This window comes from Myxocyprinus asiaticus, chromosome 44 (genome assembly GCF_019703515.2).
Source record: "Myxocyprinus asiaticus isolate MX2 ecotype Aquarium Trade chromosome 44, UBuf_Myxa_2, whole genome shotgun sequence".
NCBI lineage: Eukaryota > Metazoa > Chordata > Actinopteri > Cypriniformes > Catostomidae > Myxocyprinus > Myxocyprinus asiaticus.
Genome location: NC_059387.1, coordinates 32,082,671 through 32,110,555, shown reverse-complemented (window position 1 = coordinate 32,110,555; position 27,885 = coordinate 32,082,671). Strand labels below are relative to the sequence as shown.

Sequence of the window (27,885 nt, the reverse complement as noted above, 5' to 3'; positions counted from 1 at the left end):
TATCACAATATATCCTTGTTAGTAAATGTAATTTTTTATGACAAAAAGCCTGATAGAAACTGAAGATAGCAGTTGTTTTTGCCTATTGTATTACAGGGATTATACAAAGAAAAGAACGGATCATGTGATGAATACAACACTGTATCCCCTTCACTTTAAATCTGACATTCTTATTGGTTAAAGCTCTTCAGAGAGTTCTTGTGATTGGTCGTCTGCTTCTTCATTGACAAACATTACTTCCTGCCCACGCGAAGACGATCAACAGTAGAAAAGTTTAGCGTTTTTAACCCTACATCTGTAGCACCCATGCTGCTGACGTCACAGGACTCAAAATGATACTTTGTATCCGCAGCGCGTTCCTCGCTCTTTTATTTGTTACAATGTTGCAGTCTGTCTGCAGTGACTTTCACACTCTGGCGCATCTGAGAGCGAAAGTTAGCGATAAAACTCAGTCCAGAACTGTGGTGGACCTACTCAAACGACTGCTGGGAAACAGATCTCGGGATTTTATCGTGTCAGTCAACAGGACTTTGTCCAACGACAGTTTAGACGTGTGCGAGCTGCGATCCGCGAAAAACAATAAGATCTTGGCAGTGGGCAGCACGGGGGTGGCAGTGGCCACCGGTATATACAACTATCTGAAATACTTTTGCAACTGTCACGTGTCCTGGTCCGGAGATCAGTTAAATATCCCCCGACCTCTGCCCCCTTTCACCGGCGTCCTGCGAATCAACACACCGCACAGGTAAGTGACGTCACGATCACATCATATTTTAAAGAGGCAGAACAGGTAAATGACAGGTGCATAGAAATAATTTTCACACATCGCACCGTTTCCTGAATGAAGATGCTTGAATCTTGCATGCAAACAGCATATGAATTAAATATGTAATATACAGTATGGCGTAAAATAAGAATCCAATTACTCAGCAGATATACACTAGAATAAATCATTTATCCATTTAGAGTGCAAACTATTTTGTTGGGACTGATAAAAGTTGGCTATATGGCATTTATGTATATTATATGATGATATGGCAGAGTTCATAGTCACAAAGACTGGCACATATTTTCAGGTTTGTAGCATTTGTAGCACAGATTTCAAATGATAATGGTATCAACATAGTCTTCTCTCGGTGTAAAATGGACTTTAATCCATTTAATCCATATTTTAGAAATGATAACTATAATCATCATTTAAAGCAAGAAAGACTTGCATTTTTTTATGTTTAATGAATAGCCTATATGCTACTCTGTATTGACTAGCTCAGTGGTTCCCAATCCTGTTCCTGGGGGGCCCCCAACACTGCACATTATATCTCCCTTATATGAGACACCCAATTCAGGTCTTGGAGTCTCCACTAACGAGCTGATGAGTTGAATCAGGTGTGTTTGATTAGGGAGATATCCAAAATGTGTAGTGCTGGGGGGCCTCCAGGAACAGGGTTGGGAATCACTGCTATACAAGAGTGTGTTTTTCCCTCCAGGTTTATGCAACTCAGCATTCTCTAATCTGTTGTGTTTGTTTGTGGTACATGTTCTCACACAGGTCCAATCAGGGCATCCCCCACTGTGTTGTGTGTCATTGTCAGACACATGAAAAAATGCCGCTTTGTTGATACTTCTTTCCGCCATTGTTCAGTCAGAGAGCGGCGGACACTTGTAGTAGCCAGACCTTTTTTGTTGTTGTCTTGTTGTGTGTCTTGTTAGCTCTGCATGAGCAGGCCTGTGCTATGCCACTCTCATAAACTGTGCCAGCCTGTGAATTCCACACACAATATTGTGGGTGTGATGCTACGAATGAGATCATGTTCTATATTGCTGAAAATCAGAATTTTATTGATTGCAAAATATGCAAAATACTGGTTAACAATTTACAAGTAACCCTAACACTATGTGTGATCCAAGGTTCAGGTACTATCAGAATGTGTGCACTCAGAGTTACTCCACTGTATGGTGGGACTGGCAGAGATGGCAAAGAGAGATCGATTGGATGGCGCTGAATGGCATAAACCTGCCTCTGGCTTTCACTGGGCAGGAGGCGCTATGGCAAGAGGTGAGAATTTTGGGGATTTAATTTAAGAAGAGGCAGCAGTGTTATAAATATTGTGTGTTATAATAGGGGTGTTGTCATTTATGTATAATGTCAAGATTTTAGGTTGAAGCTGAAGTGTGTAATTTTGCACCTCTAGCACTACCGAACAGAATTGCAAAAAGCATTGTCTCAGACAGCTTTCTGAATACACCCCCCATCTGCTGTTGATCGAACAAACAGAAAGTTCCCACCCCCAACTCATTCCATTGGTTGAGTCAATGTTGTCAGGCTGGACTGGTCCCTCAAAACAAACAGAGGAAGTTTTATAGTGCCACAGAGATACAGTGTTTAAAGTTTTTGAGAAAATTAACCTATGAGTGGTTTTACCTGATTTCACCTTTTTACTTTTTGTTATATTAAGGTCACATTAAAACTGACTTGGACATTTTTTACAAGGCCTTCATCATTTGTTTTTTTTATTGATTTTATTGTTTTGCCTTGTCCCAGACCCAGAATTTAAAATTAGTGAAATAAACCAAAAACACTTAAATATTTATTGCAGGATTATTATTATTATTATTATTATTATTTACAACTGCCCCACCTGAGTCATTTTCACCACATTCTTACAATTTTGCCCTTAATAAAGTTTTTTTCAAAAGTTAGTGTACTTGTTAACCAAGTCGACAAAAGTGTCAGTGAAGACTGAAGAGCTTGCTTGAGATGAAGTATGAGACAAATTATGTTCAAATAAAACAAAGAATTGTTGTAATTTTGTACAAAAAATACAAATAAAAATTGGAAACATAATGAATAAAAAACATTATATATAAAATGTAATATAATTACATATTAATAATTATACTTTTTGTCTTCACTAGTTAAATAGCCTTGCAGTGTGGCAAACTATTTTTTTAAAATATAAATATTTCATGTAGTCACTCTTAATTAATATGAGGTCATTAAACAGCATGCACAATAATGATCTAAATTAAATGGAGTGTTGCATGTCACACAGTAATATCTCAACTTTCCAAAATTATTTAATGTCAATACCCACTAGTGAAATGTATTACTTTTTATTAATATTTTTCCAGTAGACTATATCTTGTGTTCTATATTTTACATGCTCTTTTTCTTTCTTTTTTTTTTTTTTTTTTTTTTTGATGCAGGTGTATCTGTCTCTTGGTTTTAACCAGACTGAGATCGATCGCTTCTTCACAGGTCCAGCTTTTCTAGCATGGAACCGTATGGGAAACCTCTTTCAGTGGGGTGGACCACTTCCCCAGTCTTGGCATGTTAAACAGCTCTATCTGCAGGTGCTGAGGTTTAAGGGGGTCTTTTTTAAAAAGATAAAATCAATAAAAATATGAACTTCCCAAGCCTTTTTTTTATGTTAAGTAGTGTTTTTCTTTTCATTTTTTTTTTTAAATCTTACAAAAATAAGGCTTGATTAAGATTAAGTCCATGTAAAGAAATCCATGTCTTCCTTTATAGGCCTAAGATGGAGACAAGGTTGTGGAGCAATATTGCTCTGGATGATTAGGATGAATACACTTGTTCTTTCCTTTGATCTCTTTGCATTTGAATCCTATGCTTTTGTCACTTTCATGAATTGTACCTTCATTCCTCCAGTTTAAAATCTTGGACAGGATGAGAGCTTTTGGAATGTTACCTGTATTGCCCGCTTTTTCAGGAATTGTTCCTGAAGGTATTACCAGGTACTTTGCCTTTTCTCCATTTCTCACGAATGAACTTTTTAATTAGATTGATAAGCACATGTAAATGTAAATGAAATCTTTTGAAAATGTGATTGATTTTAATTTTTGTCCATGTATTTTGCTGGTTGTTTGATCATAGTAATCTTTATTTGTAAATGGCCACTGTGATAAAAGAAGACAGTGGTAATTTAGCAATGTCGTTTAGGTTGTTTCCCAAAGCAAATGTGACCAAGCTAAGCCCCTGGAGCCATTTTAACTGCACCTACTCCTGCGCTTATGTGCTGGACCCACGAGACCCGCTCTTCCAGCGAATCGGAGCACTCTTCCTGTCCCAGGTCATTAAGGAGTTTGGAACAGACCACATTTACAACACAGACACCTTCAATGAGATGAGCCCTGCCTCCTCTGACCCCACTTACTTGGCATCTATTAGTCGTGCGGTTTTCAGTACTATGACTTCAGGTAACTATGTGATTGATACCATTTTTCGACAGATATGATGCTGGTGCCCAATCTGCAACCATTCCGTAAGAAGGATCTACCACGTTTTTCCAACCAGCCCCTTAAACTTGCTGGTCTTGAACCAAAACAACAGCTCCTTGAAACACATAACTAAACTAGATGGAATAAATGTTGATCATGCAAATCTGTTTATACCTTTGCCTGGATCCAATGGAACTCGGCTCGCATTCAGTTATCTGACGCTCCATTCCTATTTTTATTACTCCAGGCACTTTATCATTCTCTTCTGTCTAAAAATGCTTTTACTTGCAAATCATATCTGGGAATTGAGTAGTTTGAATTTTACGCTTTATATATTTAAATAACTTCTGATTAGTTACAGTATATCAATATATCGGTTGTACCGATTAACCGGTGATGTTAGTTGCTTTTTGGAACTAAAAATCTATGCCAAGTTGTCGCTAGATTTTTTTTTTTAAATTCTCTAAACTCTTCATCTGGTGAATATATATAGGTTGATAAAAACATAATTTGGTAAATACTTAAATATAGTGCATTGTAATGGAGCCATATCTCTGTAATTTAAAAATTAGAGTCCCCGTATATTTCAGGCTTGTTTATGGTTTAAAGTCCCACATTATGTACCAAGTCTTATTTTTTCTGGTTATTATTGGGATTTTGGTTGCACAATAAACTGCTTTTGGGATTTTATTCATTTTGGACTCATTTAGCTTCAATGTTTGTGCCCTTCAAGGTAAGTATAGACTAATAATTTATATTATTCTTTAAATTGATTTTAAAAACTATCAGCCAATGAATCAGTTATCAGCATTTTCCAACACCTTAGTTATCAGTATCGGCAAAATCTAATATCAGTCGACCTCTGCTTCTGATCGTTACATCAAAGCCAGCTCACTTGCATAAAGATGTCTCGGTTACGTACGTAACCACGGTTCCCTGAGACAAAGGGAATGAGACATTGCATCTTGCTGACGCATATGGGGAGTGTCCTTCTAAACGACCTAGTTGAAACCCTTCTACAATAATGCCAATTCTAATATGGTGTTTGAGCCCCACCATTTTAGGTGCGAAGCGGGCGCGTAAACACCATTCCTCAGAATTTTCTGACTGAGGGACAAAGAGCGCAATGCTCGCACCTCAATGAACTCTGAGTCTTGTAGTACGGCCAGCTTACGCAATGTCTCGTTCCCTTCGTCTCAGGGAACCGAGGATATGTACGTAACCGAGACGTTCCCTTACGACTCTGTACATTTGACATTGTGTCCTGCTGACGCATATGGGGAACAGACTCCCTTCATGCCACACTACACGACATAATCATCCAGAGAGGAAACATGACGCTGCGGTCCCACGGGACGGCGACCGATATGAGTATGCCGCATGTGAGTGACCCTCATGTTGGGCCAGGAAGGGAACACTCAGAATGGATATATGAACTATAGTCATATAGTATGAATTAACCCCTCCACGAACCTAGTCAGGAAGAAAGTTTTATTTATATTGAAAGTGCTTGTGACTTTATGGGAAATTACAAAGGCCTGAATGCTGGCAGTTGTGTAAAATGATGGGGAGCCCATACTTAAAAGGAGGGGCATAAGTATATGTTTGGCCAACGAAATAGCAAGCGTTCTAAACAGAGAGGATGAGTGAGACGTTACACCTAGGTTGTAAAACCTTGCGAATGTGTTTTGAGAAGGCCATACTGCTGTAAAACCTATGTCTTGTAAGGCCACACCGTTCGTCCATGCCTCTAGTTGAGTGTGCTTTAACACCAACTGGGCAAAACTTACCCTGCGACTCGCAAGCCAGAGCACTCGCATCAACGATCCAGTGAGAAAGTCTTTGCTTGGAGATGGACATTCCTTTTGTACGTCCTCCATAGCACACAAAGCTGATCAGTCTGAATTGGCGGGTGCGCTCAATGCATGTGTGTAGCGCCCGCACAGGGCATAACAAATGCAAGGATTGTTCCTCATCCAGTTTAAATGGAGGAGGGAAGGACCTTGGGCACATAGCCTTTTCTGGGTTTGACAGTGGCTTTTGAAAGACCCAGACCAAACTCCAGACATGAATTGTTGATTGTTAGTGCATGTAAATCACTGACCCGTTTTACTGAGGCCAGAGCCAGCAGTAATGCGGTCTTAATAGAGAGCATGCGCAAATCAAGGGGGGCCCTTTGAGCACTTTTTGGACCAAAGTTAGGTCCCAAGTCGGGACTGTAGCCGGCCGAGTGGGATTTAACCGTCTTGCTCCTCTAAGGATCTTTATGATTAAATCATGTTTGCCTATACTGGTGCCAGCTTCAGGTGCGTGATACGCAGATATAGTCGCCACATAAACGTTGACGGAGTGAGTCCTGCGCCTAATTGCTCTTGAAGAAATATGAGAATTTCAAGTATGGGGCAGTTCACTGGGTCTTTGCCATATGAAAGACACCAATCAGTGAACACATTGTATTTTAGCACATAGAGGTGTCACGTGGACGGCACTCTGGCCTGTAAAATGTTGTTCATAACTGAATGCGTCAGTTCTGGCGCATTTAGCGCGCTCCGTTCAGGGGCCACACATACAGGTTCCACAGGAATACCGCCACTATAAATCCCAATGCTTTTTGAAATGGCCTCAGTGGAAGTGTTCTTCCCAGTTTGAACTGAAACAGACACTGTAGAATGGCCTGAACACGCTTGTTCATGAGGTGTGTGCGCCCGCCCACGGAGTGGAGGTGGACTCCCAAAAAGGAGATTTGTTGGCTGGGGGAGAGCATGCTCTTCGCCCAGTTGACATTGAGGCACAAGCTGTTTAGATGTTGAAGCAGTAAGTCTCTGTGCTGGCATAACAGGGCCTCTGATTGGGCCAGTAACAGCCAATCGTCGAGGTAGTTCAAAATGTGCATGCCACTCAGTTTCAGAGGGGCAAGAGCCACATCGATGCAATTTGTGCGAGGAGCCAGAGACAATCCAAAGGGCAGGACTCTGAACTGATACGCTGTTCCCTCAAACACGAATCTCAAAAATATCCTATGATGTTGTACAATTTAGACATGACAGTACGCATCTTTCAGATCTATCGATGTAAACTAATCGTGTAGGCAGACGTGCAATAAGATCCTTTTCTAAGTAATCATTTTGAACGGGCGCTTTGCGAGTGCACGATTCAAATGTCTCAGATCTAGGATTGGCCGAAGCCTGCCGTCTTTCTATGGAACAAGAAAATAACCCTTTTTGGGTTTGACAATTTGGAACATCCTCTATCGCGCTTTTCACAAGGAGATTGTATTTTTGGCTTGTAGCACTGGCACGTCTTTGGACGAAACCGTGGAAGACAGAACGCCGTTGAAATGGGGTGGCCGGCATTTTTAGCCAGGCGCTGGGCTGACACAGAGCGGGAGCGAACCAGTTGATGGTATTACTCCGTTTCGGCATAAAGTGTCTCATAGCCTGTGAGTTTTGAGTCACGACGTAACGCTTGGCAAATTTATCCACAGTGCTGCCGAAGAGGCCGACTGGAGACACTAGAGCATCCAACAGAGCAGGTTTTTTCTTGTCACGCATTTCCATGAGGGTCAGCCAGATGTGTCGATCAAGAACCACCAGGTTGCTCATTAACTTGCCAATGGCCTGTGCAGTGACTTTTGTGGCACGCAGCGCTAAGTCCATAGTGGTGTGGAGCTCTTTGAATGTCTCTGGATCATAGCCTTGCTCATCCATTTGCTTGAGGAGCTTGGCTTGAAAGACCTGGAGCACCGCCATCGCGTGGCGTGCTAAACCACCTTGGCCCACCGCTGAGTATGCTCTTGCAGCCAGTGCGGACGTAAGTCGGCATGGCTTGGAAGGATGAACAGGGTGTGATTTCCATGCCCTGCTACTCGAGGTGTGCCACTACTGCCTCCTCCACAGGGGGTAGATGGGCATAACCTTTTTCTTCCCAATGATCCAAATTAGAGAGGATGGAATCGCTGTGCGGGTGAGCTGAATTGGGCGTGCGCCAGGATTTTGACAGTTTGTTATGAACTCCCGTGAAGAACAAGATCTGCGGAACTCGGTCGCTTGATGGCGTCCGGACTGCAGGAACCATTTATCAAGGCGAGATTGTACAGGTTCCTCTGGAGGAGACCACGCGAGATCGAACTCTTCGACCACCCTTGAAATCTCCTTGTCAGTGGCACGTGCACGCTCCTCGCCCTCACTGGGGGAAAGGGCGGCGGCATCATCCACTGACCACTCGGCAGATGCAGTAAGAGACATGACATCGTCATCATCCCCAGCGTCAGAATTGAGATGAGACTGTGCGTTCCTGCAGAGGACCGGAGCTCATCACGCACATAATGTATTGCCATAGACACATTACATGGAGATTGAGAGGCTCGTGGGGCATGTGCCGGCACGAGGTCCACCTCAAATTCATCCTGCTCGACCTCGCGGCCTCGCTGTGCCTCCTCGTGTGATACCTCGGGTGTCACAGAAGTTGTGGGTGGGAGGGCGCGGGAGGCTGAATCGCCCCTCAGAACGAGGGTGATATGCAGCATGTTTATTTGTGCAGTTTATGTAGTAACATGGTCAGTGAATGTGTTTACATGCATACCAATATTGTGATAACAAAAATCAGCTTATTCAAAAAATCCAACTGTAACAAATCCCTTAGCTCCTAGGGAATGAGGAAGTGGGAGATGGCGATTCCAACACAGGAAAAACACTATATTTTTAACAAAATATATAGCTTAGCAGCGATAACGAAAATAGATGGAATAGTGTCAGCTTTCTAACAAATCAAAGGGGCCAACCAAACGCAGCTTTTCAGCACACCGCAACTGGCCAACACACAAACAGATTGTCAGCTGGGCTCTCGCTCCCTGTCTGCTGCTGTCCCCTCTTCTTAAATGCCACTGTCACTCCTCACTGAAACACAAGACAGGTGTTAAGCACTGGTGGAAATCATTCACCACGCATCTCCCCTGGCCTCACTCTCCACAGACGTCGCTCGGCCATGGCCACATCACCACACAACAACTTAAGAAAACTGCGTTTTCATGAGATTTGAAATTATTGGTTATTCTCAGCTTTTGACGTATAAAACATAAACGATCATGCTCGCTACACTTGCCCACATTGGATAAGCTGATAAGAACAGCACTTAAGGTGTTTATATGCAACACTAAATGGAGGTAATGGGGAAAAGATGTTTTCTGCTTAAATTGTTCATGACTTTGGGCGTTCTCTGCCTATTATTATAATCTGTGTAAGGTTGTGCATGTAGAAATGCCCAGTTATGTAATTGTTTGTCTCTAATGTCAGAGAGATTCACAGATCCTCTGCCCAAGCACAAGCACCATTTTGGTGGAAAGGATGTATGAGTGTCTCCAGTTGCTTTTGTGATATCCTAGAGTTTGGCACATCTGACTGCAATTACTCTAATTTGGAAACCCACAGATGACCCACTTATTTTCTAGGGCACAGTTGGGGTGCTTAACCATAGATTGTGATTTTGCATGTCTATAAAGCGTACTGTCCTCCCTACTGCTGACACAAATGGTTTTTCTTTTGATTCACTCTTAATCTGTCTGTCTGTCTCTCTCTCTCTCTCTCTCTGGCAGTGGATCCTCAAGCAATTTGGCTGATGCAGGGTTGGCTCTTTATCAGTAACCCTTTATTCTGGAGACCTGTCCAGGTCAAGGCCTTGTTACACGGTGTCCCCCTGGGGCGAATGATTGTCCTGGATCTCTTCGCTGAATCCATGCCTGCTTACTCTTCAACTAACTCCTTCTACGGCCAGCCTTTTATCTGGTGCATGCTGCACAATTTTGGGGGGAATAGTGGCCTGTTTGGAATGGTGGATCGTATTAACTCTGGCCCTTTTGACGCCCTCCGATTCCCAAATTCCACACTGGTCGGGTTGGGTTTAACTCCCGAGGGCATCGAACAAAACCCGGTAGTTTATGAACTCATGAGTGAGCTGGCCTGGCGCAAAGAACCCGTCAACCTTTCCAAGTGGGTGTCGCTTTACGCCTTGCGTCGCTATGGTAGCCTGGACGAGAACCTGGTGTTGGCGTGGCGACTTTTGTTTCATAGCGTGTACAACTGCACTTTTCCGCAATACAAGAACCACAACCGGAGTCCTCTGGTACATCGGCCATCGCTGCACATGCAAACGGACATTTGGTATGAACCTGCTGACTTCTACAAGGCATGGGAACTGCTGTTTGAGGCCGCGCCAGGGCTAGTCTCTTTGAAAACCTTCCAATATGATCTTGTTGATGTGACACGACAAGCGCTTCAGCTTCTCACAACAGAATTCTACAAGGAAATACGAGATGCGTTCCAGGTAAACTCAAAGATAAGATTATATTTAGTGTAGAGGAACAAGCAAACCATTTCTGATAGATTACGAGATTACTAAGGCAAGCATCACTAGTAATATTGCTCATAAGTAGAGTTAGTGATTTGAACAAATCACTAACCATACTGTAAGTGTTACATTTCAGTGTTTAACTCATCCAATTCTATATGTGCTATGGACAATGATTATACCTCAAATCGTGTGGCTTGTGGCATGCTTCATTAAAGAGTTCAATGCAGAAAACCAAACCAAACAGCTCCAAGGTGAATCACAACATTACAAACTTTGATTTGAAAAAAGTATTTGAAAATCAGACAAAAAGACAAAGTTACTAGACTGTGTACTTAGCATCTTTTATGAGGGAATGAACTACAATCCCATGAAGAATTGTGAATGGAATAATTGGATTAAAAACAATGGAAAAAATATAAGACCAATGTTGATTATAAGTATAGAATCAATGTTTTTAAAGTATATTGCAAAAAAAAAAAAAGGAGACCTACTCGACTGCATCATTCGTAGTGCGTCATGGAAGTGGGCGGTCACTGCAGAGCTCTTTTGATGCACTTTATTTACCCCGATTGATGGATCTTTACTGGATCATGGGTAATATAGTTCTTCAGCAGGAATTCTACATGTTTAACTTGATTTTTTTTTTTTTTTTTTTATAAAGTTAAAATAATGTGGACTGATGGCTTTAACAGAAGCATACCATTGATTAACAACCTCGGAGCTCACATTATATCTGTTTTAAAGGTTTATAAGTTAATACGTTTATAAATTAATCAATAATAATCAATTCCCCAATGGAAAATTAATGGGATTACTTCCTTAACCAGACTGTTGTGCTCTGTAAGCAACTGCATAACACTAAAACCTACTCAGAACACATTTCCTACCACATAGGAACGCCTGTTCAACCACTCGCAATGACCAAGCATTGAAGCAACGAGTTTTGCTTGGCCAAGCACCACATTTTCAGAAAATGTTTGAAAATTGTAGATATTTAAAAACAATTCACACAATTCAACTTTTGAATTGACTTTTTAACTGGAAACACAACATCATCATCATTAGCAACAATCCATTCTTATAATTCTCATATCCATTTAACAGGCCCAAAAGCTTCCTGATCTCCTGACTGCCGGTGGCGTTCTTGTCTACGATCTCTTACCTGAATTGGACCGCCTCCTTTCCAGCAATGACCACTTCCTTTTGGGGGCGTGGCTTGAGCAGGCACAATCTCAGGCTATGGATGAACATGAGGCGCAACTGTATGATATGAACGCTCGAAATCAGATCACACTTTGGGGACCCGACGGCAACATCCTGGACTACGCCAGCAAAGAGTGGGGCGGTCTAGTGGAAGACTATTATTTACAGCGTTGGGGTTTGTTTGTTAATACGCTAGTGGAATGTCTGGACAGAGGAAGACCATTCAAACAGGACGTCTTCAACCAAGCTGTGTTTCAAGTCGAGAAAGGGTTTGTGTACAACCAGAGAAAATATCCAATCAAGCCACTAGGGGACACGTATGACATTGTACGACGGATCTTTCTCAAGTACTACCCATACGCCATGAAAAGGTTAAAGTGAAGTGACCACTATGCATTTGATGCTCAGAAATTATTCACAAAGCATACAGGAATCAAAGTGATACATACATATGATGGGAAACAGTCAAAACACCAGCTTCCAATGTTTTCTTTATAAAGATGAGTGGCTATTCATGCTGTTTAAATGATTAGGACAAGAAAATGAAGGCCTGTCCAGGAAATGGAGGAGGATGCAATTTTTTCTTTCATGTCAACTACTTTGAAAGACTTTTTATGACCTTCTGAGAAGTATTCAGTGTCTCCTAGACCTGATAAGACATTTCTGAATGCATTATGTATCAGTATTTCACATTATTCATCCATATCGCCACCTGTTGTGCAGGGAGGAGAATTATAGTAAAAAAGTACTTAAATATTGATCCGTTTCTCACCCACTCCTATCATATCGCATCTGAAGACATGGATTAAACCACTGGAGTCTTATGGATTACTTTTATGCTGACTTTATATGCTTTTGGTGCTTCAAAATTCTTATCACCATTCACTTGCATTGTATGGACTTACAGAGCTGAAATATTCTTCTAAAAAAAATTTGTATTCAACAGAAGAAAGTAAGTCATACACATCTGGGATGGCATGAGGGTGAGTAAATGATGAGAGAATTTTCATTTTTGGGTGAACAAACCCTTTAAGTGTTTACAATGGGACAGCACACTTGCAACATATTGGCCAAGCATTTGCGTTTGTGTTTGCTTACTTGTGTAAAGTATGTTTTTGGCTAAAGCTTTACCAATGTGCAGTACAGGAAATTTTACTGCCAGAGTTTCTACTGTCATTTCAGGTTTTTTGTACTGTATGTACTGATTTTATTGTGCCACCCCTAACAGTGTCCTGTAGACGCTACATGAAGGCATTGTTATGATTTTGTTATTTTGTTATATTAAAAGACACTGGGCCATTCCCCCTGCCTTGGCCTGCCAGACAAAACACTGCAACATATATATATAAAAAAAAATTTTTTTTTGGTTTGTGTGGAAAAAGTAGTTTGGATTTTAGGAAGCAAAATACATTAAAGATTAAAGGAATTAAACCAGTAACTTCACAATCATACCAAAAAGTTCCGTATATCAATTAATCCATATAAATTATACACCTGGATTTTCTTGTAGATTTATCCTAATGCTGTTTTTTTTTTTACTTGTTTTTTTAATTTTTTTATTGACAACCTAAATAAAGTGCAGGTTGACCTACCTCTGAATTCAATTAAATATATTTTAAGTGTACAATATTTTGACACAATAATTGATTAGTCTACCCCAGGTAAATAATTTCCTTTCTTTTTTTTTTTTCTTTTTTTCTTTCTTTTTTTGTACAGCAGAAAATGGTACAACTAACCATATTATAGCATCAGAATAGACGTAGTTGAACATTCCGAATACTATTTATTTTTAGGTTAGTTTCAGAATATGGATCTTATTTAGACAGAAAATCTGTATTCAACAGCCTGTAATTTTTGTGTTGATTCTTATTAAGTTCTTTGTTAACCAACATAAACAAAATCATATTAGACACTTTATATATTAGAAATTGTTGAAAGTGAAAAGCTATTTTTGTATTTTGTCAAATAAAAGCCATACTTTTCATAATATTTTTGCTAGTCTTTTACATTTATACACTTAAACAGCCTTCATTTTATCAGGGTTCAGAATAAAGTATGAATGTTTTGAGTATGATTGTCTTTGTGATACTGTGAAGGACCTTGTTGGAGAACGATCTCTGTCATTGGCTTTACATGGGGAGCATGAATGGTGTGTATTTATATAAACTAGATGAGCACACACATTATTCTCTGCTTTGTTAGTGCTGTTTGACGGACAGCACAAGACATTGTGTGTTCCTAACTAGCTGAATAGGTGAATAGGCTCTTTAGAGCCGTGATGGTCTCTCATTTATACAGGAGGACACAGAAGTGTTCAAAGTTTTGCTGACAAGGTTGTCCTTACAGTGAGTACTTATTGAAAATGACTCTTTTTTCAAAGTAAAAAGACTCTTAAGGTGAAGTTGGGATTTGTGTGAACTATTGTGAAAGTGTACAAAAGATTTCTGTGAAAGAATATGATCCCAAGGAGAACTTGAGCTGAAAAGCGTTTAAAATCATTTTATACAATACACTGCAGATGTTACAGACAAATTTCCGATACATACCTATTTTAGATTTTACCATGTACACAAGATATAAGAATATCAACATTGTGGAGAATTTCAGTAGATTATACATGACCAATATAAATGTATTTTCTGAAATTTGAAACACATATCAGCAACATTAACACATTTCATCACTTTTGTTGGATATACAGTGGGATGCGGTCGAAAAGTATGAGCCCACTAGTGGAAAATGCTTCTATTTTGCATCTTTGTAATTTAATAAAAAAACATTTTCATTAAACATTTAAAAGTGGAATAGAAAAATTTACATGAGAATTTCTTAGTATTTGTATTGCCCACATTTTGCTTTAATAAAAGCATCTAAGACTTTTATTGTGGTCTCAAATTTTTGGAGCCCAATGTACATACTTTAAAAGAGAATAAAGATGTTAAAGTGCTTATTTTTTAATTAGTTACTCAGGATAAACTGGCACACAGAAACAAAGCCAAAGAACATTCAGTGAAAAAAAGTAAGAGCAGCATTTTCTGATCAAGCTCTGGTTGATCTGAGTGTCTTAATTTTTCCTGAGCTTCTCTTCTCTCACTAGTCTGCATAGTCTTCAGTGGATAGAAATGGGAACTCTGGCACCCTACGATCAATATACATTCCTCTCTCACTGAAGTATATCTGTAGTGCAGTAAGAAACTGAATATAATAGAGAAAAAAAGAACAGAAGAATCAAATGGCTTGGGAAATAACCTTACAATAAATCAACAGTATTCATCATGGGCTGTTTTGTCATGTACTGTATATATGTTTTGCACTGTAATATAATATTTGTGTATTTTGTTAAGTACCTGTTATATAACATCTATTTAAATATAAGCCGGACAAACCGAAAAAACAAATTGCCAGCTCACCAGCTCTCGATTCTGTGCATATTCCAAAGGAGACAGTTTGTGATTTTGAAGAGATGTGCTTTGGACCCCTATCAGATATAAGGTCACCCACATGATAAACACAGCATGCATGGTCTGCTTCATCCTGGCAATCTGTCCAACAAAACTGTAACAAAACAACCAGTTTATCTTCCATATCAATATCTGGGAAATAAATGAAAAGTATGCAAATGATTATTCAAGAGGTATCATTTTAATTCATCATGACTTTGTTTAGTAAGTAATAGCAGATTTAATTCAGATACTACCATACCTTGTTTGTTCAGTCTTGTTCTCCTTAAGAAATCCAGGAGGAACTGAACAGTCCTTTTGTAGCTCAAGGTGATGTGTAGTGATGATGCTCACATCGTGATAAGCGGTTAAAAAGTAAAGCTTTAGAAAGTACTTGTAAATGTATAATAGTATAAGAAATCTAAAGTAAAAAGCCTTCTTCCAAAACACATTTGTATTTGAAATGTAGCAATGGCTTTTGAGCTATATTTAATGAAGAAAATTTTAAATTAAAAGGTAACAAGTAAATAGAACTGTTCAAACCCTTGTTGTGGTCAGGGTTGGGAGGGTTACTTTTGAAATGTATTCCACTACAGATTACAGAATACATGCTATAAAATGTCATTTGTAATCCGTTAGATTACTCAAGGTCAGTAATGTATTCTAAATACTTTGGATTACTTCTTCAGCACTGGTAGATTTGTTTCACTTGTTTTGACTATAAAAAACTCTGCCAGTACAGTAAGACAAAATACACATGTTAAAAATACATTCTCTGAAAAACCTAAATATCTTATGCAGTGTCGTTTCTAAAACAAGATCAATCAAATTGATCTTGTTTTAAGGATTTTTAGATATTTTTACAGGAAAACAATACAAAAATTATTATCAAGAATATGATTTTTGCCCTAATAACAAAGATCTTACTAGAAAAAAAGAAATTATGATCCAACGTGAAAATATGATCCTGCTGAAAAATAGCATTTTAGCTTAGCGTAAAGCTAACAATATACACAAAGTTTATTTCTATTTCTTCTGCTCCAAACTTACTTCAAACTTACTTCTCTGTCTGCTCGTATGAATGTAACACATCATAAGAAAGTGTTTCACCACTGTTTAAATGCACTTTGGGTCGCATCATTTATATGTATAAATGTTTTCCATCTGAAAGGACTAAATATTAAATGAAACAAATGACAATAAAATGCAAAGTAATCTCTTCAGTAATCAAAATACTTTTGGAATGTAACTGTATTCTGATTACCAATTATTTAAATTGTAACTGTATTGGACTGGAATACAGTTACTTATATTTTGTATTTTAAATACGTAATCCCGTTACATGTATTCTGTTACTCCCCAGCAATATACATTTTCAACATCTAGTTTCCACTGCATGTAGTTACTGACAGCTAAACTGCCTCTGATATAGCCTAGCTCTTGTGATAACTAGCTTTGGTCTCTTATAATACTGTGACTGTTGCTTACATTTAAAAACTATTTCCTATAAAAAGTACCTTTCAAATAAAATGTAATATTAAATGTAAAGACTGGAGAAATATTACTATTTGTAGAAAAATAAAGAGTTTCTAAAAGGACAATTTCATTGTAAACTTCATTTCCCATAATTCACTGGATCAGGAGGTCGCGCCACCAGCCAATCAGCAGTCAGGATTCCAGCACATGGCAGTTTAGGTCAACTGAACATGAGTGGGCTCTTGTGAGAAAAATAATTGAAAAAAGTCATTATGAGGAAGTCTGAACTTATACACTTGCCATCTGAGATATTATTCTACATTTTGCGATTCTAAACAACCTTAATGGCAGCAGGATTTTATTATGGCTGTTTTTCCGGATAAACTGAATGTGTGTGTTGTTATCAGTTGTAAAATCTTCATCTGTATGTGCTTGTGTTTCATGCTGTTCAGTGAATTAAAGCATTGAAGCAATAATAATCAAGTAATTCTCAGAAGGCTTTGTATACACCTGGATGTTTATCGAACTAAAACTGCCTTTAATCTATTCTCTTCTCTTAAATTCTATTTTCTTATATGCTATTCTATTCTGTTCTAATTATTATTATTATTTGTCAGTTTTATTTAAACTTTTATAAAAGTGTCATGATTAAGAGCGACCATTCCATTATATTTTAGTCTGTTATGCTGTTATTTTTTAAAATCAAACTTTATTCAAAGTGCTAGGATTAAGAGTGATTTTTCTATTGATTCTATTCCATATGTTAGAGTATTTTTGTCATATTTTATTCTTCAATAAAAGTGATTATTCTATGTACCAGGATTAGGATTGATTATTCTATTCTATCCTATTCTATTCTGTTTCGTTCTGTTCTGCTCCTTTTTTTTTTTTTTGCATAGACTTTAATAAAAGTGCCAAAATTAAAGAGATAGTTCACCCAAAAATTACAATTCTTACATCATTTACGCAGCCTAATAAACGAAAAGTTTTAGAAGAGTAGCTCAGCTCTGTTGGCCCTTACAATGCAAGTGAATGGTGACCAGAACTTTGAAGGTCCAAATATCACATAAAGGCAGCATAAAAGTAATCCATACAACTCCAGTAGTTTAATCCATGTCTTCTGAAGCGATCCAATCGGTTTTGGGTGAGAACAGACCAAAATTGCCATTGCATTCTTTAGGAACGATCATGATTTCAAGCTCGATTACACTTCCTAGTGTTTTACCCATGTGCAGAGCATTAGATGGCGCTATAGGAAGTGTAATCGAGCTTGAAATCACTATCACCAATGAGACTGCTCTCAAGATTTACAGTGAAAAAGGAATTACATTTTGGTCTGTTTTCACCCAAAACTGATTGGATCGCTTTAGAAGACATTGATTAAACCACTGGAGTCTGATGGATTACTTTTATGATGCCTTTATTTGATATTTGGACCTTCAGGTTTCTGGCCACCATTCATTTCCATTGTGAGGACCAACAGAGCTGAGATACTCTTCTAAAACTCTTTATTTGTGTTCTGCAGAAGAAAGAAAGTCATACGCATCTGGGATGGCATGAGGGTGAGTAAAGGATGAGAGAATTTTCATTTTTGGGTGAACTATCCCTTCAAGAGTGATTATTATATTCCAAATAAGAGAGTATTTTTGTCATATTTTATTTACTGGTAAACATTTATAAAAGTGCCAGAATTACAAGTGATTATGTACCAGAATTAAGAATAATTATTCTATTCTGTTCTATTCTATTCTATTCTATTCTATTTATTCTTTAGAATATAATTTATTAAAAGGGCCAGGATTAAGAGTGGTTATTCTATTCCACATATTATTGTCATATTTTATTTCCGTTTTAATAAAGTGCCTGAATGAAAAAGTATTGTTCTATGTTCCAGAAATAAGAGTGATTTTACTGAATTGTATTGTATTCTGTTCTATCCTATTCTTTAGAATAGACTTTATTAAAAGTGGCAGGAATGATTATTCTATTCTTTTCTATTCAAAATATCCAAGTAATTTTTGTCATGTTTTGTTTAAAATTTAATGTGCTTGGATTAAACATGATAGAGTAGAATAGAAAATATGATATGGATGCATATGAAATTACTTTTGGCTTATCGTGATGTAACATAGTACAAAATAATGTGAACACAGCAAAGTAACAATATGTGAGTGTAGCTCATAAACCAGCTTTGCATCACATTAGACTGTATGCATACAACCAACAGTGCAAAATACATCATAGCACAAACATTTATTTGCATTTACATTCATTCATTTGGCAAATGCTTTTAAGCAACCTACACTGCATTCAATGTAAAATCAAAAAAATATCAGTATGTATGTGTAAAATACTCTTTAAAGAATCAAGCACTTGTCCATACTAGCTATGTAAAATGTGTCATTTTTAATCAGATCTGTCATTAAATCTTTCAGCTTCCCAAAGGTGATCAGGAAGTGGTCATCAACTGTCTGTCATGTCCATGTTCAGCACTGGTATCCTGGTCCTTACATCTCCCTTACAGGTCCTTCCTCTCCGCATTGCGCCTGTCCTCACCTCTGCTGCACAGGTGGTGGAGCGCACACTTTACATCCATCTCCACCCCGGTCTCAACCTGGGCACAGGTGGGCCGACTCTGCCCATCTACATCCCACACATGGTGGATCTGAGCAGCCTCATCTCCCGCCTTTATAGCAACGCAGCCAAAATTTGTGGGCACCTTGACGTCAGGGTGATGCTTACTAACATCCGTGCCCAAACACACATAGAAACAAAACACACATAGAAACAAAACAGCGCCAACCCGCATCTCAGAATAGCATTGACCTCTCTCATAGGGGCAGTGGTGGCTTGGCGGTTAAGGCTCTGGGTTAATGACTAGATGGTCAGGGGTTCAAGCCCCAACACCGCCACGATGCCACCATTGGGCCCTTGAGCAAGGCCCTTGACCCCATCTGCTCCAGGCTGTATCATGGCTGACCCTGCACTCTGACTTTCACATTTTTTCTGATGTGAAAAAAAAGAATTTCACTGTATATGTGCAAACGTATAATGTGTGATAAATAAATATAATAATAATAAATAATCAACAAGGCGTTTTCGTCTGCAGAACTGCCACTCACTTTATGTTTTTGGCACCATTCGGAGTAAATTCTAGAGAAGGTTGTGCATGAAAATCCCAGGAGATCAGCAGTTACAGAAATACTCAACCAACAATCATGCCACGGTCCAAATCACTGAGATCACATTTTTTACCCATTCTGATGGTTGATGTGAACATTAACTGAAGCTCCTGACCCGTATATGCATGATTTTATGCACTGCACTGCTGCCACATGATTGGCTGATTAGATAATCACATGGATGATTGTTGGTGCCAGATGGGCTGGTTTGAGTATTTCTGTAACTGCTGATGTCCTGGGATTTTCACACACAACAGTCTCTAGAATTTACTCAGCATGGTACAAAAAACATCCAGTGAGCGGCAGTTCTGTGGACAGAAATGCCTTGTGGATGAGAGAGGTCAACAGAGAATGGCCAGACTGGTTAGAACTGACAAAGTCTACAGTAACTCAGATAACTGCTCTGTACAATTGTGGTGAGAAGAATATAATCTCAGAATGGTATTCTGAGATGCGGGTTGGCGCTGTTTTGGTGGTACGAGGTGGACCTACACAATATTAGGCAGGTGGTTTTAATGTTGTGGCTGATCGGTGTATGTGTACTGCGCAGGGACTGGTAGAGTTGGTTTTGTTCGAGATCCAGCTGTTGAAAGACGCCCATCACGCTGACATCGAGGAAGAGAAGATCAGTTCTTCTAGCCTAAGAACAAGATTACTGGGCACACTTCTCAAACCTCTTGCTGTAAGGAGACCCTGTTTACTCGTTTATATTGTACATCATTCATTCATATTCATCAGTATCCACATCTCTTTATCACACCTTGTCCTTGCTGGTCTAGATGGTAAATCAGCTGGAAAATCAGCTGGTGGGACTGAGGTCAACCTTGAACATTTTGGTTGTTTTGAACTTGGACCAGATACAAACCAGCTACCATGTTCCAAAAACTAGCTTGCCTACCATAAAGAAATATTCCGGGTTCAATACAAGGCACTTACGATGGAAGTAAATGGGTCAATCTGTAAACGTTACTCAATGTTTCAAAAGTATAGCCACAGGACGTGAACAATATCTGACTTTACATGAGTTAGATATTGTAAAGTTATATACAATTTTACCTTTTCTATGTAAAGTTATATACAATTTTACAACTTCATTGCCATGACGACGTAACATTGTAAACCCTAAAACAACTGTAAAAATGCCAATTAAAAACTTTACAGCTTAATTAATACACAAGTTTTAGAAGAATTAATGTAAGTGCTTTTATAAAATGATACGCTTCACATTTCTGACTTAAAACCTGATTTATGACCTCCTGCTGACAGATGCGAATGCGTGCTTCCTTTCCCTCTGCTTGGTTGGCGATTATGTTAAGGAAGCTCACACCTGAAAATCACTGGAAAAACAAGCTAGTGTGGCACCGGCTTTGCATGTTACGCTGGAGTTTCCCATTGAAATGTCCAGCAGGGGGCGCCAAAAGCGAGTGAAAGGGTGTCGCAGTCAGACAAGGTTTTTAAAGGTGCACCAAGCAAGATTTTAGCTGGCTCCTACTTATCCCATCGGTCCCAGTAGTACTTGTGGTTTTGGACTCTGTACTGTCGCTTCACACTGAATATGTTTGTTTATCTTCTGTTTTGTTACTTTTAGTCTGTTTTTTTATCCATCTGATAATACACACATCCCTAAAATGGACATTTTTGTATCCAATCCAAACTAATTTTCACACGTTATTGCGTGCTGGACTGTGACTGGACAGCTGCGAGTCGCAAGTTCTCGACCAGCTGAACACCGCCTTTTGCTTGGGCTTGGCATTTAATGATGCGTCGTTTATCTGTGAGAGCTGCAGGTCATAGCGGTTTGTTTTATCACTGCAGCAGGTACCTCTTGTTTGGACACTTTATCTTTCCACTTGCACTCATTTTGTTCAGACTGTCTGGTGGATCACACTCGTTTATCAATATTGGACTATACTTTTGACTTGGGCTCTGTTGTTGTTAGTATGTACATTGTGCTTGTTATTTTATTGTTTGGCTTGCTCGTTTTATTTACATGTACTTCTGTGTTTGAGCATTGGCTGAAAGTGCTATATAAAGTAAACATATTATTATCCTTGTCATTATTAGTGGTTGTACACAGTGAGATGTGTTGTCAACATGGCAGTGCCCATGAGGGGGCGACCCGCTCTATGTAAAATTAAACAGCTTTTATTACGTTTCTGATATGACTGGAACCGCATACTTCCTATTTCAAAGTCTAACACTTTATCAGGTGAGCTACCACACAAGCTGATCACATTGGAATAAGTGTGTAAATTTAGGCGAGTCTGTAATACAAGCATTAAAATTTATCAAATTTCAAATGAATCGTTAGAGTAAAAGTGTTTCGATGTCATGACAACGGTGAAACCTAGCACGTGGCACGTAAAACTCAGTTTGCGAAAATGTAGTTAAAGTAATGTTCATTCTGTGAGACTAGGTTGAAAGAAATTCGTATGGGTTTGGAACAACATGAGAGTAAATGATGACAGAATTTTGGGTGTACTATGCCTTTAAGTTTCCCTTCTCCATAAATGTAAAGTTCTTTGTATTGATTTCATTTTATGTTCCTCTGGTACCAGCCTCGGCCTGATCTCTCTCTGGATTCATATGTGATCGGTCTGACGGGTGGCAGTGGATCAGGGAAGAGCTCTATAGCACGCAGACTGGAGGGGCTTGGTGCTGTAAAGATCGACTGCGATCAGCTGGGTCATGAGGCTTACCTGCCGGGCACATCTGCATACCACAAAGTCCTGCAGGAGTTTGGCCCGGGTATGGAGAGATAAAAATTTAATCTCTTGAATATAATGTGTTGAATATAGTGTGTGCAATATGACTTAATGAATCTGATTAAAGGAATGTTGGGGGTTCAGGACAAGTTAAGCTCAAACGACAGCATTTGCGGCATAATGGTGATTACCAAAAAAATATAATTTTGAATTTGTCCCTCATTTATTTAAAAAAACAAAAAACAAAAATGGTGGTAAAATTGGGGCCTGGGTAGCTCAGCGAGTACCACCCCTGGAGTCATGAGTTTGAATCCAGGGCATGCTGAGTGACTCCAGCCAGGTCTCCTAAGCAACCAAATTGGCCCAGTTGCTAGGGAGGGTAGAGTCACATGGGGTAACCTCCTTGTGGTCGCGATTAGTGGTTCTCGCTCTCAATGTGGCGCGTGGTAAGTTGTGTGTGGATCACGGAGAGTAGCATGAGCCTCCACATGCTGTGAGTCTCCGCGGTGTCATGCACAACGAGTCACGTGATGAGATGCGTGGATTGACTGTCTCAGAAGAGGAGGTAACTGAGACTTGTCCTCCGCCACCCGGACTGAGGTGAGTAACCATGCCACCACGAGGACCTACTAAGTAGTGGGAATTGGGCATTCCAAATTGGGAGAAAAGGGATAAAAATATATTTGCTTACAGGGATTACTGTTGTTGCGTCATCATGACAACAAAGTTATATATTTACAGTATTATATAGTTAATAGTTATATACAGTGGTATAGCCAAGGGTGGGCCGGGGTGGGTCTGGAATATTACAGATTATTCTTTGACTTCAAATATATATATTTTTTAAAAGTTTATAATTGCATAAATAAATGCGCCAGCTTTCTGTTGTTAAGGAAAATTTGGTAAAAAAATAATAAAAATTGGGCCAGAAATTTGACCCATCCATTTTTATTGAGGCCCACCCAAAAGTAATTTCCTGGCTACGCCTTTGGTTATATAGTTAATATTTGATATAACTTTACATAGAAAAAGTTAGTAAGCAATTTTATCGTACTGAAATCATGTGAACATGTATAAAGTTCATGTCTTGTACCTATACTTTTGAAACCGTGTGTATTTTGGCATTTATAGACTGGCCCCCATTCACTTCCATCGTATGTGCCTTACTGTAGCTGCCATTTTTGCTTTTTTTTTCATTATGCCACAAATGCTGTTGATTTGAGCTGAACACATTTTACCTTGTTTAAGTCATTTTGCACAATTCTACAGATTTTTACCTTAAAATCAGTGACAAAATCAAAATTGCAAATAATGTCTGCAAATTCCATTTGGGCCAAGGCATAACTTGATTATTCAATTTAGAGTTAAATCAGTATTTTTGTTTCTTTCTCTTTGTTTTCAGATATCCTTAACGAGGATAAAACCATTAACAGACGTGTACTGGGTGGGAAGGTATTTGGGAACCAGGTAATTTGAAACTGCAGAGAAACATTATATTAGAAAACACATTTTCCATCAGGCTCATGTTGTGTTTGTGTGCATGTTCCTGTGTGTTTTTCAGGAACGTTTGAAAGCTCTGACAGATATAGTGTGGCCTGAGATCGCCCTTCTGGTGAAAAATAGAATAGAGCAAGCAATAGAACAGGGTGAGCTGTTTTTTGTGAGCCTCCTTTCTTCTCACTGTAGCAAAGCTATTTCTGGGTTTTGAACAGTACACCCTCTCCTGTTTGTGTAATTCCCATTTGCTGTTTTCAGGTAAAAATATTTGTGTTGTGGACGCGGCCATGTTGCTGGAGGCTGGATGGACACATTTGGTGCATGAGGTTTGGGTGGCCACCATCCCAGAGGAAGAGGTACTAAAGCTTTACAGAGGTTTTTTAAGTTGTATTTAGAGTATTGGGATATATAGATGCAGTCAGCCTCTCGTATCTCAGGCAGTGAAGCGTATAGCCCAGCGTGATGGTGTAAAGGAGGAGGATGCCATGAGGAGACTGAAGAGCCAGTGGCCCAATGCAAAGCTGATAGAACATGCCAATGTCATGCTGTGCACACTGTGGGAGCCTGATGTCACTCAGAGACAAGTACGCACACTTAAAATAAATGTTAACCTTCTTTCTTGTGTTCCACACCAGGAAAGACGAATAGACTGAGATAGAAGTTTACTTAAAGGTGCACTCAGTGATTTTGCTAAATGTTTAAAATAGTATTTTTGAAAAACTGATTAAAATGATATTATAATGACACCTTATCGCAGCTGTGGTAACAGCTTTTTTAACTGATACCAGGGTTATATAATACAAAGTATAATGTTATAAATTTACACTATATAATTTAAAACAAATTAGAAGCTAGATTGACACTGCTAAATAAGGTGGAAATGCCGCTAGCTAAGTGTGTCAGAGTGCACATTTTCCCTTTTATTCTTTCTTTCTTTTTTTTTTACAAATAAAGCTATACACATGTTAAAATGAATCATACTTTTGTCAAATATATTTAAAATGATGAACACTCATATGAGATGACGAGCAGGTCGCTTCCATTGAGCTGAATACTACTTTTACATACTTTTATTATGAAATATCATTTCACTCTAATGGTTAAAGGAATAGTTCACCCAAAAATGAAAATTGTTTCATCATTTATTCATCTTCATGCCATCTCAGATGTGTATGACTTTTTCTGCTGAACACAAATGAAGATTTTTAGAAGAATATCTCCGCTCTGTAGGTCCATACAGTGCAATTCATGTGTTCAGAAGTGATATACAGTAATAGGTGTGGGTGAGAAACATTTAAGTCCTTTTTTACCATAAATATCCACTTTCACCAGCCCTTCTATGTGCGTTCTTCTTTCTTCTGTTTTTGGCGATTCACATTCTTCATGCATATCGCCACCTACTGGGCAGGGAGAATAAAGAAAAAAGGTAGGTTAGGAAAGGAAAATAATAGAAAAGTAGGTGGTGATATGCACAAAGAATGCGAATCACCAGAAAGCAAAAGAAGCAAAAGAAGACCTCTTGTGAGCTCGCACAGGAGGGCTGATGAAAGTGAAGGAAATTTATAGTAAAAAAGGACTTAAATATTAATCAGTTTCTCACCCATACCTATCATATCGCTTCTGCAGATATGGATTAAACCACTGGAGTCGTATGGATGACTTTTTTGACCTTTTTGAAGTTCTGGCTACCATTCACTTGCATTGTATGGACCCACAGAGCTGAACTATTCTTCTTTTTTGGGATTTTTTCCCTTTTTCTCCCCAATTTGGAATGCCCAATTCCCAATGCGCTCTAAGTCCTCGTGGTCGCGTAGTGATTTGCCTCAATCTGGGTGGCGGAGGACGAATCCCTGTTGCCTGCGCATCTGAGACCGTCAACCCGTGCATCTTATCACGTGGCTTGTTGAGCGCGTTACCACGGAGACATAGCGTGTGTGGAGGCTTCACACCATCCACCACGGCATCCACGCTCAACTCACCACGCGCCCCACCGAGAACGAACCACATTATAGCGACCACGAGGAGGTTACCCCATGTGACTCTACCCTCCCTAGCAACTGGGCCAATTGGTTGCTTAGGAGACCTGGCTGGAGTCACTCAGCACGCCCTGGGATTAGAATTAGCGTACTAGAAATCTCCAGGGGTGGTACCAAGCGTCTTTTACCACTGAGCTACCCAGGCTAACTATTCTTCTAAAAATCTTCGTTTGTGTTCTGCAGAAGAAAGTAAGTCATACACATCTGGGATGGCATGAGGGTGAGTAAATGATGAGAGAATTTTCATTTTTGGGTGAACTATTCCTTTCATGCACGGTATGAGATAGCACTTCTTGCATGTGTATGCATTTGTTTGCATATGTGTATGTTTACTTCCACAGGTATTGAAAGCCTGGAATCTTTTACAACAGCGGATTCAGCAGAGAAGTCGAGAGGAATCCAGTTCTTTATCCTGATCAAACATATCCACACACAACGGACGGCTTGACCAAGTCAGCTTCTACGTCATAAGAACATGACTAGATTTCATTTTTCAAAATTTAGCAAAATATTTAAACACTTGACTGTTTTCCTTAGTTGATCATTTGATAAGTATCATCAAGTGGTCACTTTTAAAATTATTAATAAATTGTTATATTGAACAGCACAAGAGAACGAGCCAAACCATATCGGTTTATATACAATTGTGCTGCTCTTATAGTGCTGTGAAATGTTTTTTGCACCTTTTAGGAGATCTGCAATATATTTTTTACTTTTGTGCCTATGGCCAGATATCATCAGTCTTTATTTGGTTGTCACCATGTCCATTTATTCACCAATTCTCGTTCACATGAGTGTAAGAAAGTAATTTTGGTAAAACTTTCTATGAAACCCATATTTATAATGCATTGTAATGTCTCAGAGTACACATACTTTTGTAACTTCTCATTAATTTTTGTAACCACTACTTACATATTGATTATTATACCTGAAAGTAGAATGCATTATAACAATCAACATCCAATTTTATCTGCAGATGTATATACCATGTGTGTGTGTGTGTGTGTGTGTGTGTGTGTGTGTGTGTGTGTGTGTGTGTGTATATATATATATATATATATATATATATATTAGTGCTGTGAAAAAGTATTTGCCTGATTTCTTCTGTTTTTGTGTATATTTATACTAAATTGTTTCAAAAATTCAAACAAAATCTAACATAAAACAAGGGCAATCCGAGTAAACACAAAATACAGTTTTTAAATGATGATATTTACTGAAGCAAAAAAGTTATCCAATACCAACAGGACCTGTGTGAAAAAGTATTTGCCCCTTTAGTTACAAAATCCCCAAATCTATGAAACTGCATTCATAATGGGGTTCAGCTGGACTAGACACACCCAGGCCTGACTGGGTATAAAAATATATATATTTGAAAACTGTATTTTGCCTTTACTCAGGTTGCCTTTGTTTTATGTTATAACTCGTTTGAAGATCTAAAACAATTTAATATAAAAATACACAAAAATAGAAGAAATCAGGAAGGGAGCAAATACTTTTTCACAGCACCACGCACACGCTTTAAGTGACAAAAGCAATGTCTTTTTTTTACGAACATAAGATATTTTAAGTGGTTGTGGTTGAATGTGGAAAACAAATTTGAGACATTAAGAAAATCACTTGTAAAAGCTACAAGGTTAAAACATATCAGCAGCAGCTTATTTTGGTCAGACTTTCATTATATACGTAAGCTTGACAAGTTTATTACTGTTTATAAGAACAAATTATTTTTGTAAATCAAAGCTTGCAAAGTCCACTTTTA

The 27,885-nt window shown here is 38.8% G+C and overlaps 2 protein-coding genes across 3 annotated transcripts; both read left to right on the top strand.

Moving 5' to 3' along the window:
- The first annotated feature begins 68 nt into the window (after nt 1–68).
- On the top strand, nt 69–14,648 carry LOC127434423 (alpha-N-acetylglucosaminidase-like). Of its 2 annotated transcripts, XM_051687163.1 has the most exons (7): nt 69–745; nt 1,909–2,056; nt 3,208–3,354; nt 3,671–3,756; nt 3,962–4,218; nt 9,830–10,557; nt 11,689–14,648. In XM_051687163.1, the coding sequence occupies exons 1-7, from the start codon at nt 333–335 to the stop codon at nt 12,166–12,168; spliced, it is 2,259 nt and encodes a 752-aa protein (XP_051543123.1). In that variant the 5' UTR covers nt 69–332; the 3' UTR covers nt 12,169–14,648. The 2 variants fall into 2 exon arrangements, with proteins under 2 accessions (XP_051543123.1, XP_051543124.1); XM_051687164.1 differs by lacking the exon at nt 3,208–3,354 and having other exon boundaries at nt 71–745.
- A 4,531-nt stretch (nt 14,649–19,179) lies between these two features.
- LOC127434542 (bifunctional coenzyme A synthase-like) lies at nt 19,180–26,539 on the top strand. The gene is made up of 8 exons (XM_051687359.1): nt 19,180–19,461; nt 20,436–20,567; nt 22,444–22,633; nt 23,993–24,057; nt 24,152–24,236; nt 24,346–24,443; nt 24,525–24,671; nt 26,465–26,539. The coding sequence occupies exons 1-8, from the start codon at nt 19,180–19,182 to the stop codon at nt 26,537–26,539; spliced, it is 1,074 nt and encodes a 357-aa protein (XP_051543319.1).
- The last annotated feature ends 1,346 nt before the right edge of the window (nt 26,540–27,885 follow it).

What these genes read in the sequence shown, in the direction of transcription:
- LOC127434423 (XM_051687163.1), top strand. Translation starts at nt 333, where the DNA reads ATGATACTTTGTATCCGCAGCGCGTTCCTCGCTCTTTTATTTGTTACA. An exon ending in GTTCCTGAAGGTATTACCAG is followed by an intron (nt 3,757 to 3,961) that starts GTACTTTGCCTT and finishes AATGTCGTTTAG; the next exon opens with GTTGTTTCCCAAAGCAAATG. An exon ending in TTTCAGTACTATGACTTCAG is followed by an intron (nt 4,219 to 9,829) that starts GTAACTATGTGA and finishes TCTCTCTGGCAG; the next exon opens with TGGATCCTCAAGCAATTTGG.
- LOC127434542 (XM_051687359.1), top strand. Translation starts at nt 19,180, where the DNA reads ATGTCCATGTTCAGCACTGGTATCCTGGTCCTTACATCTCCCTTACAG. An exon ending in TTACTAACATCCGTGCCCAA is followed by an intron (nt 19,462 to 20,435) that starts ACACACATAGAA and finishes TGTACTGCGCAG; the next exon opens with GGACTGGTAGAGTTGGTTTT. An exon ending in AGAGCAAGCAATAGAACAGG is followed by an intron (nt 24,237 to 24,345) that starts GTGAGCTGTTTT and finishes TGCTGTTTTCAG; the next exon opens with GTAAAAATATTTGTGTTGTG.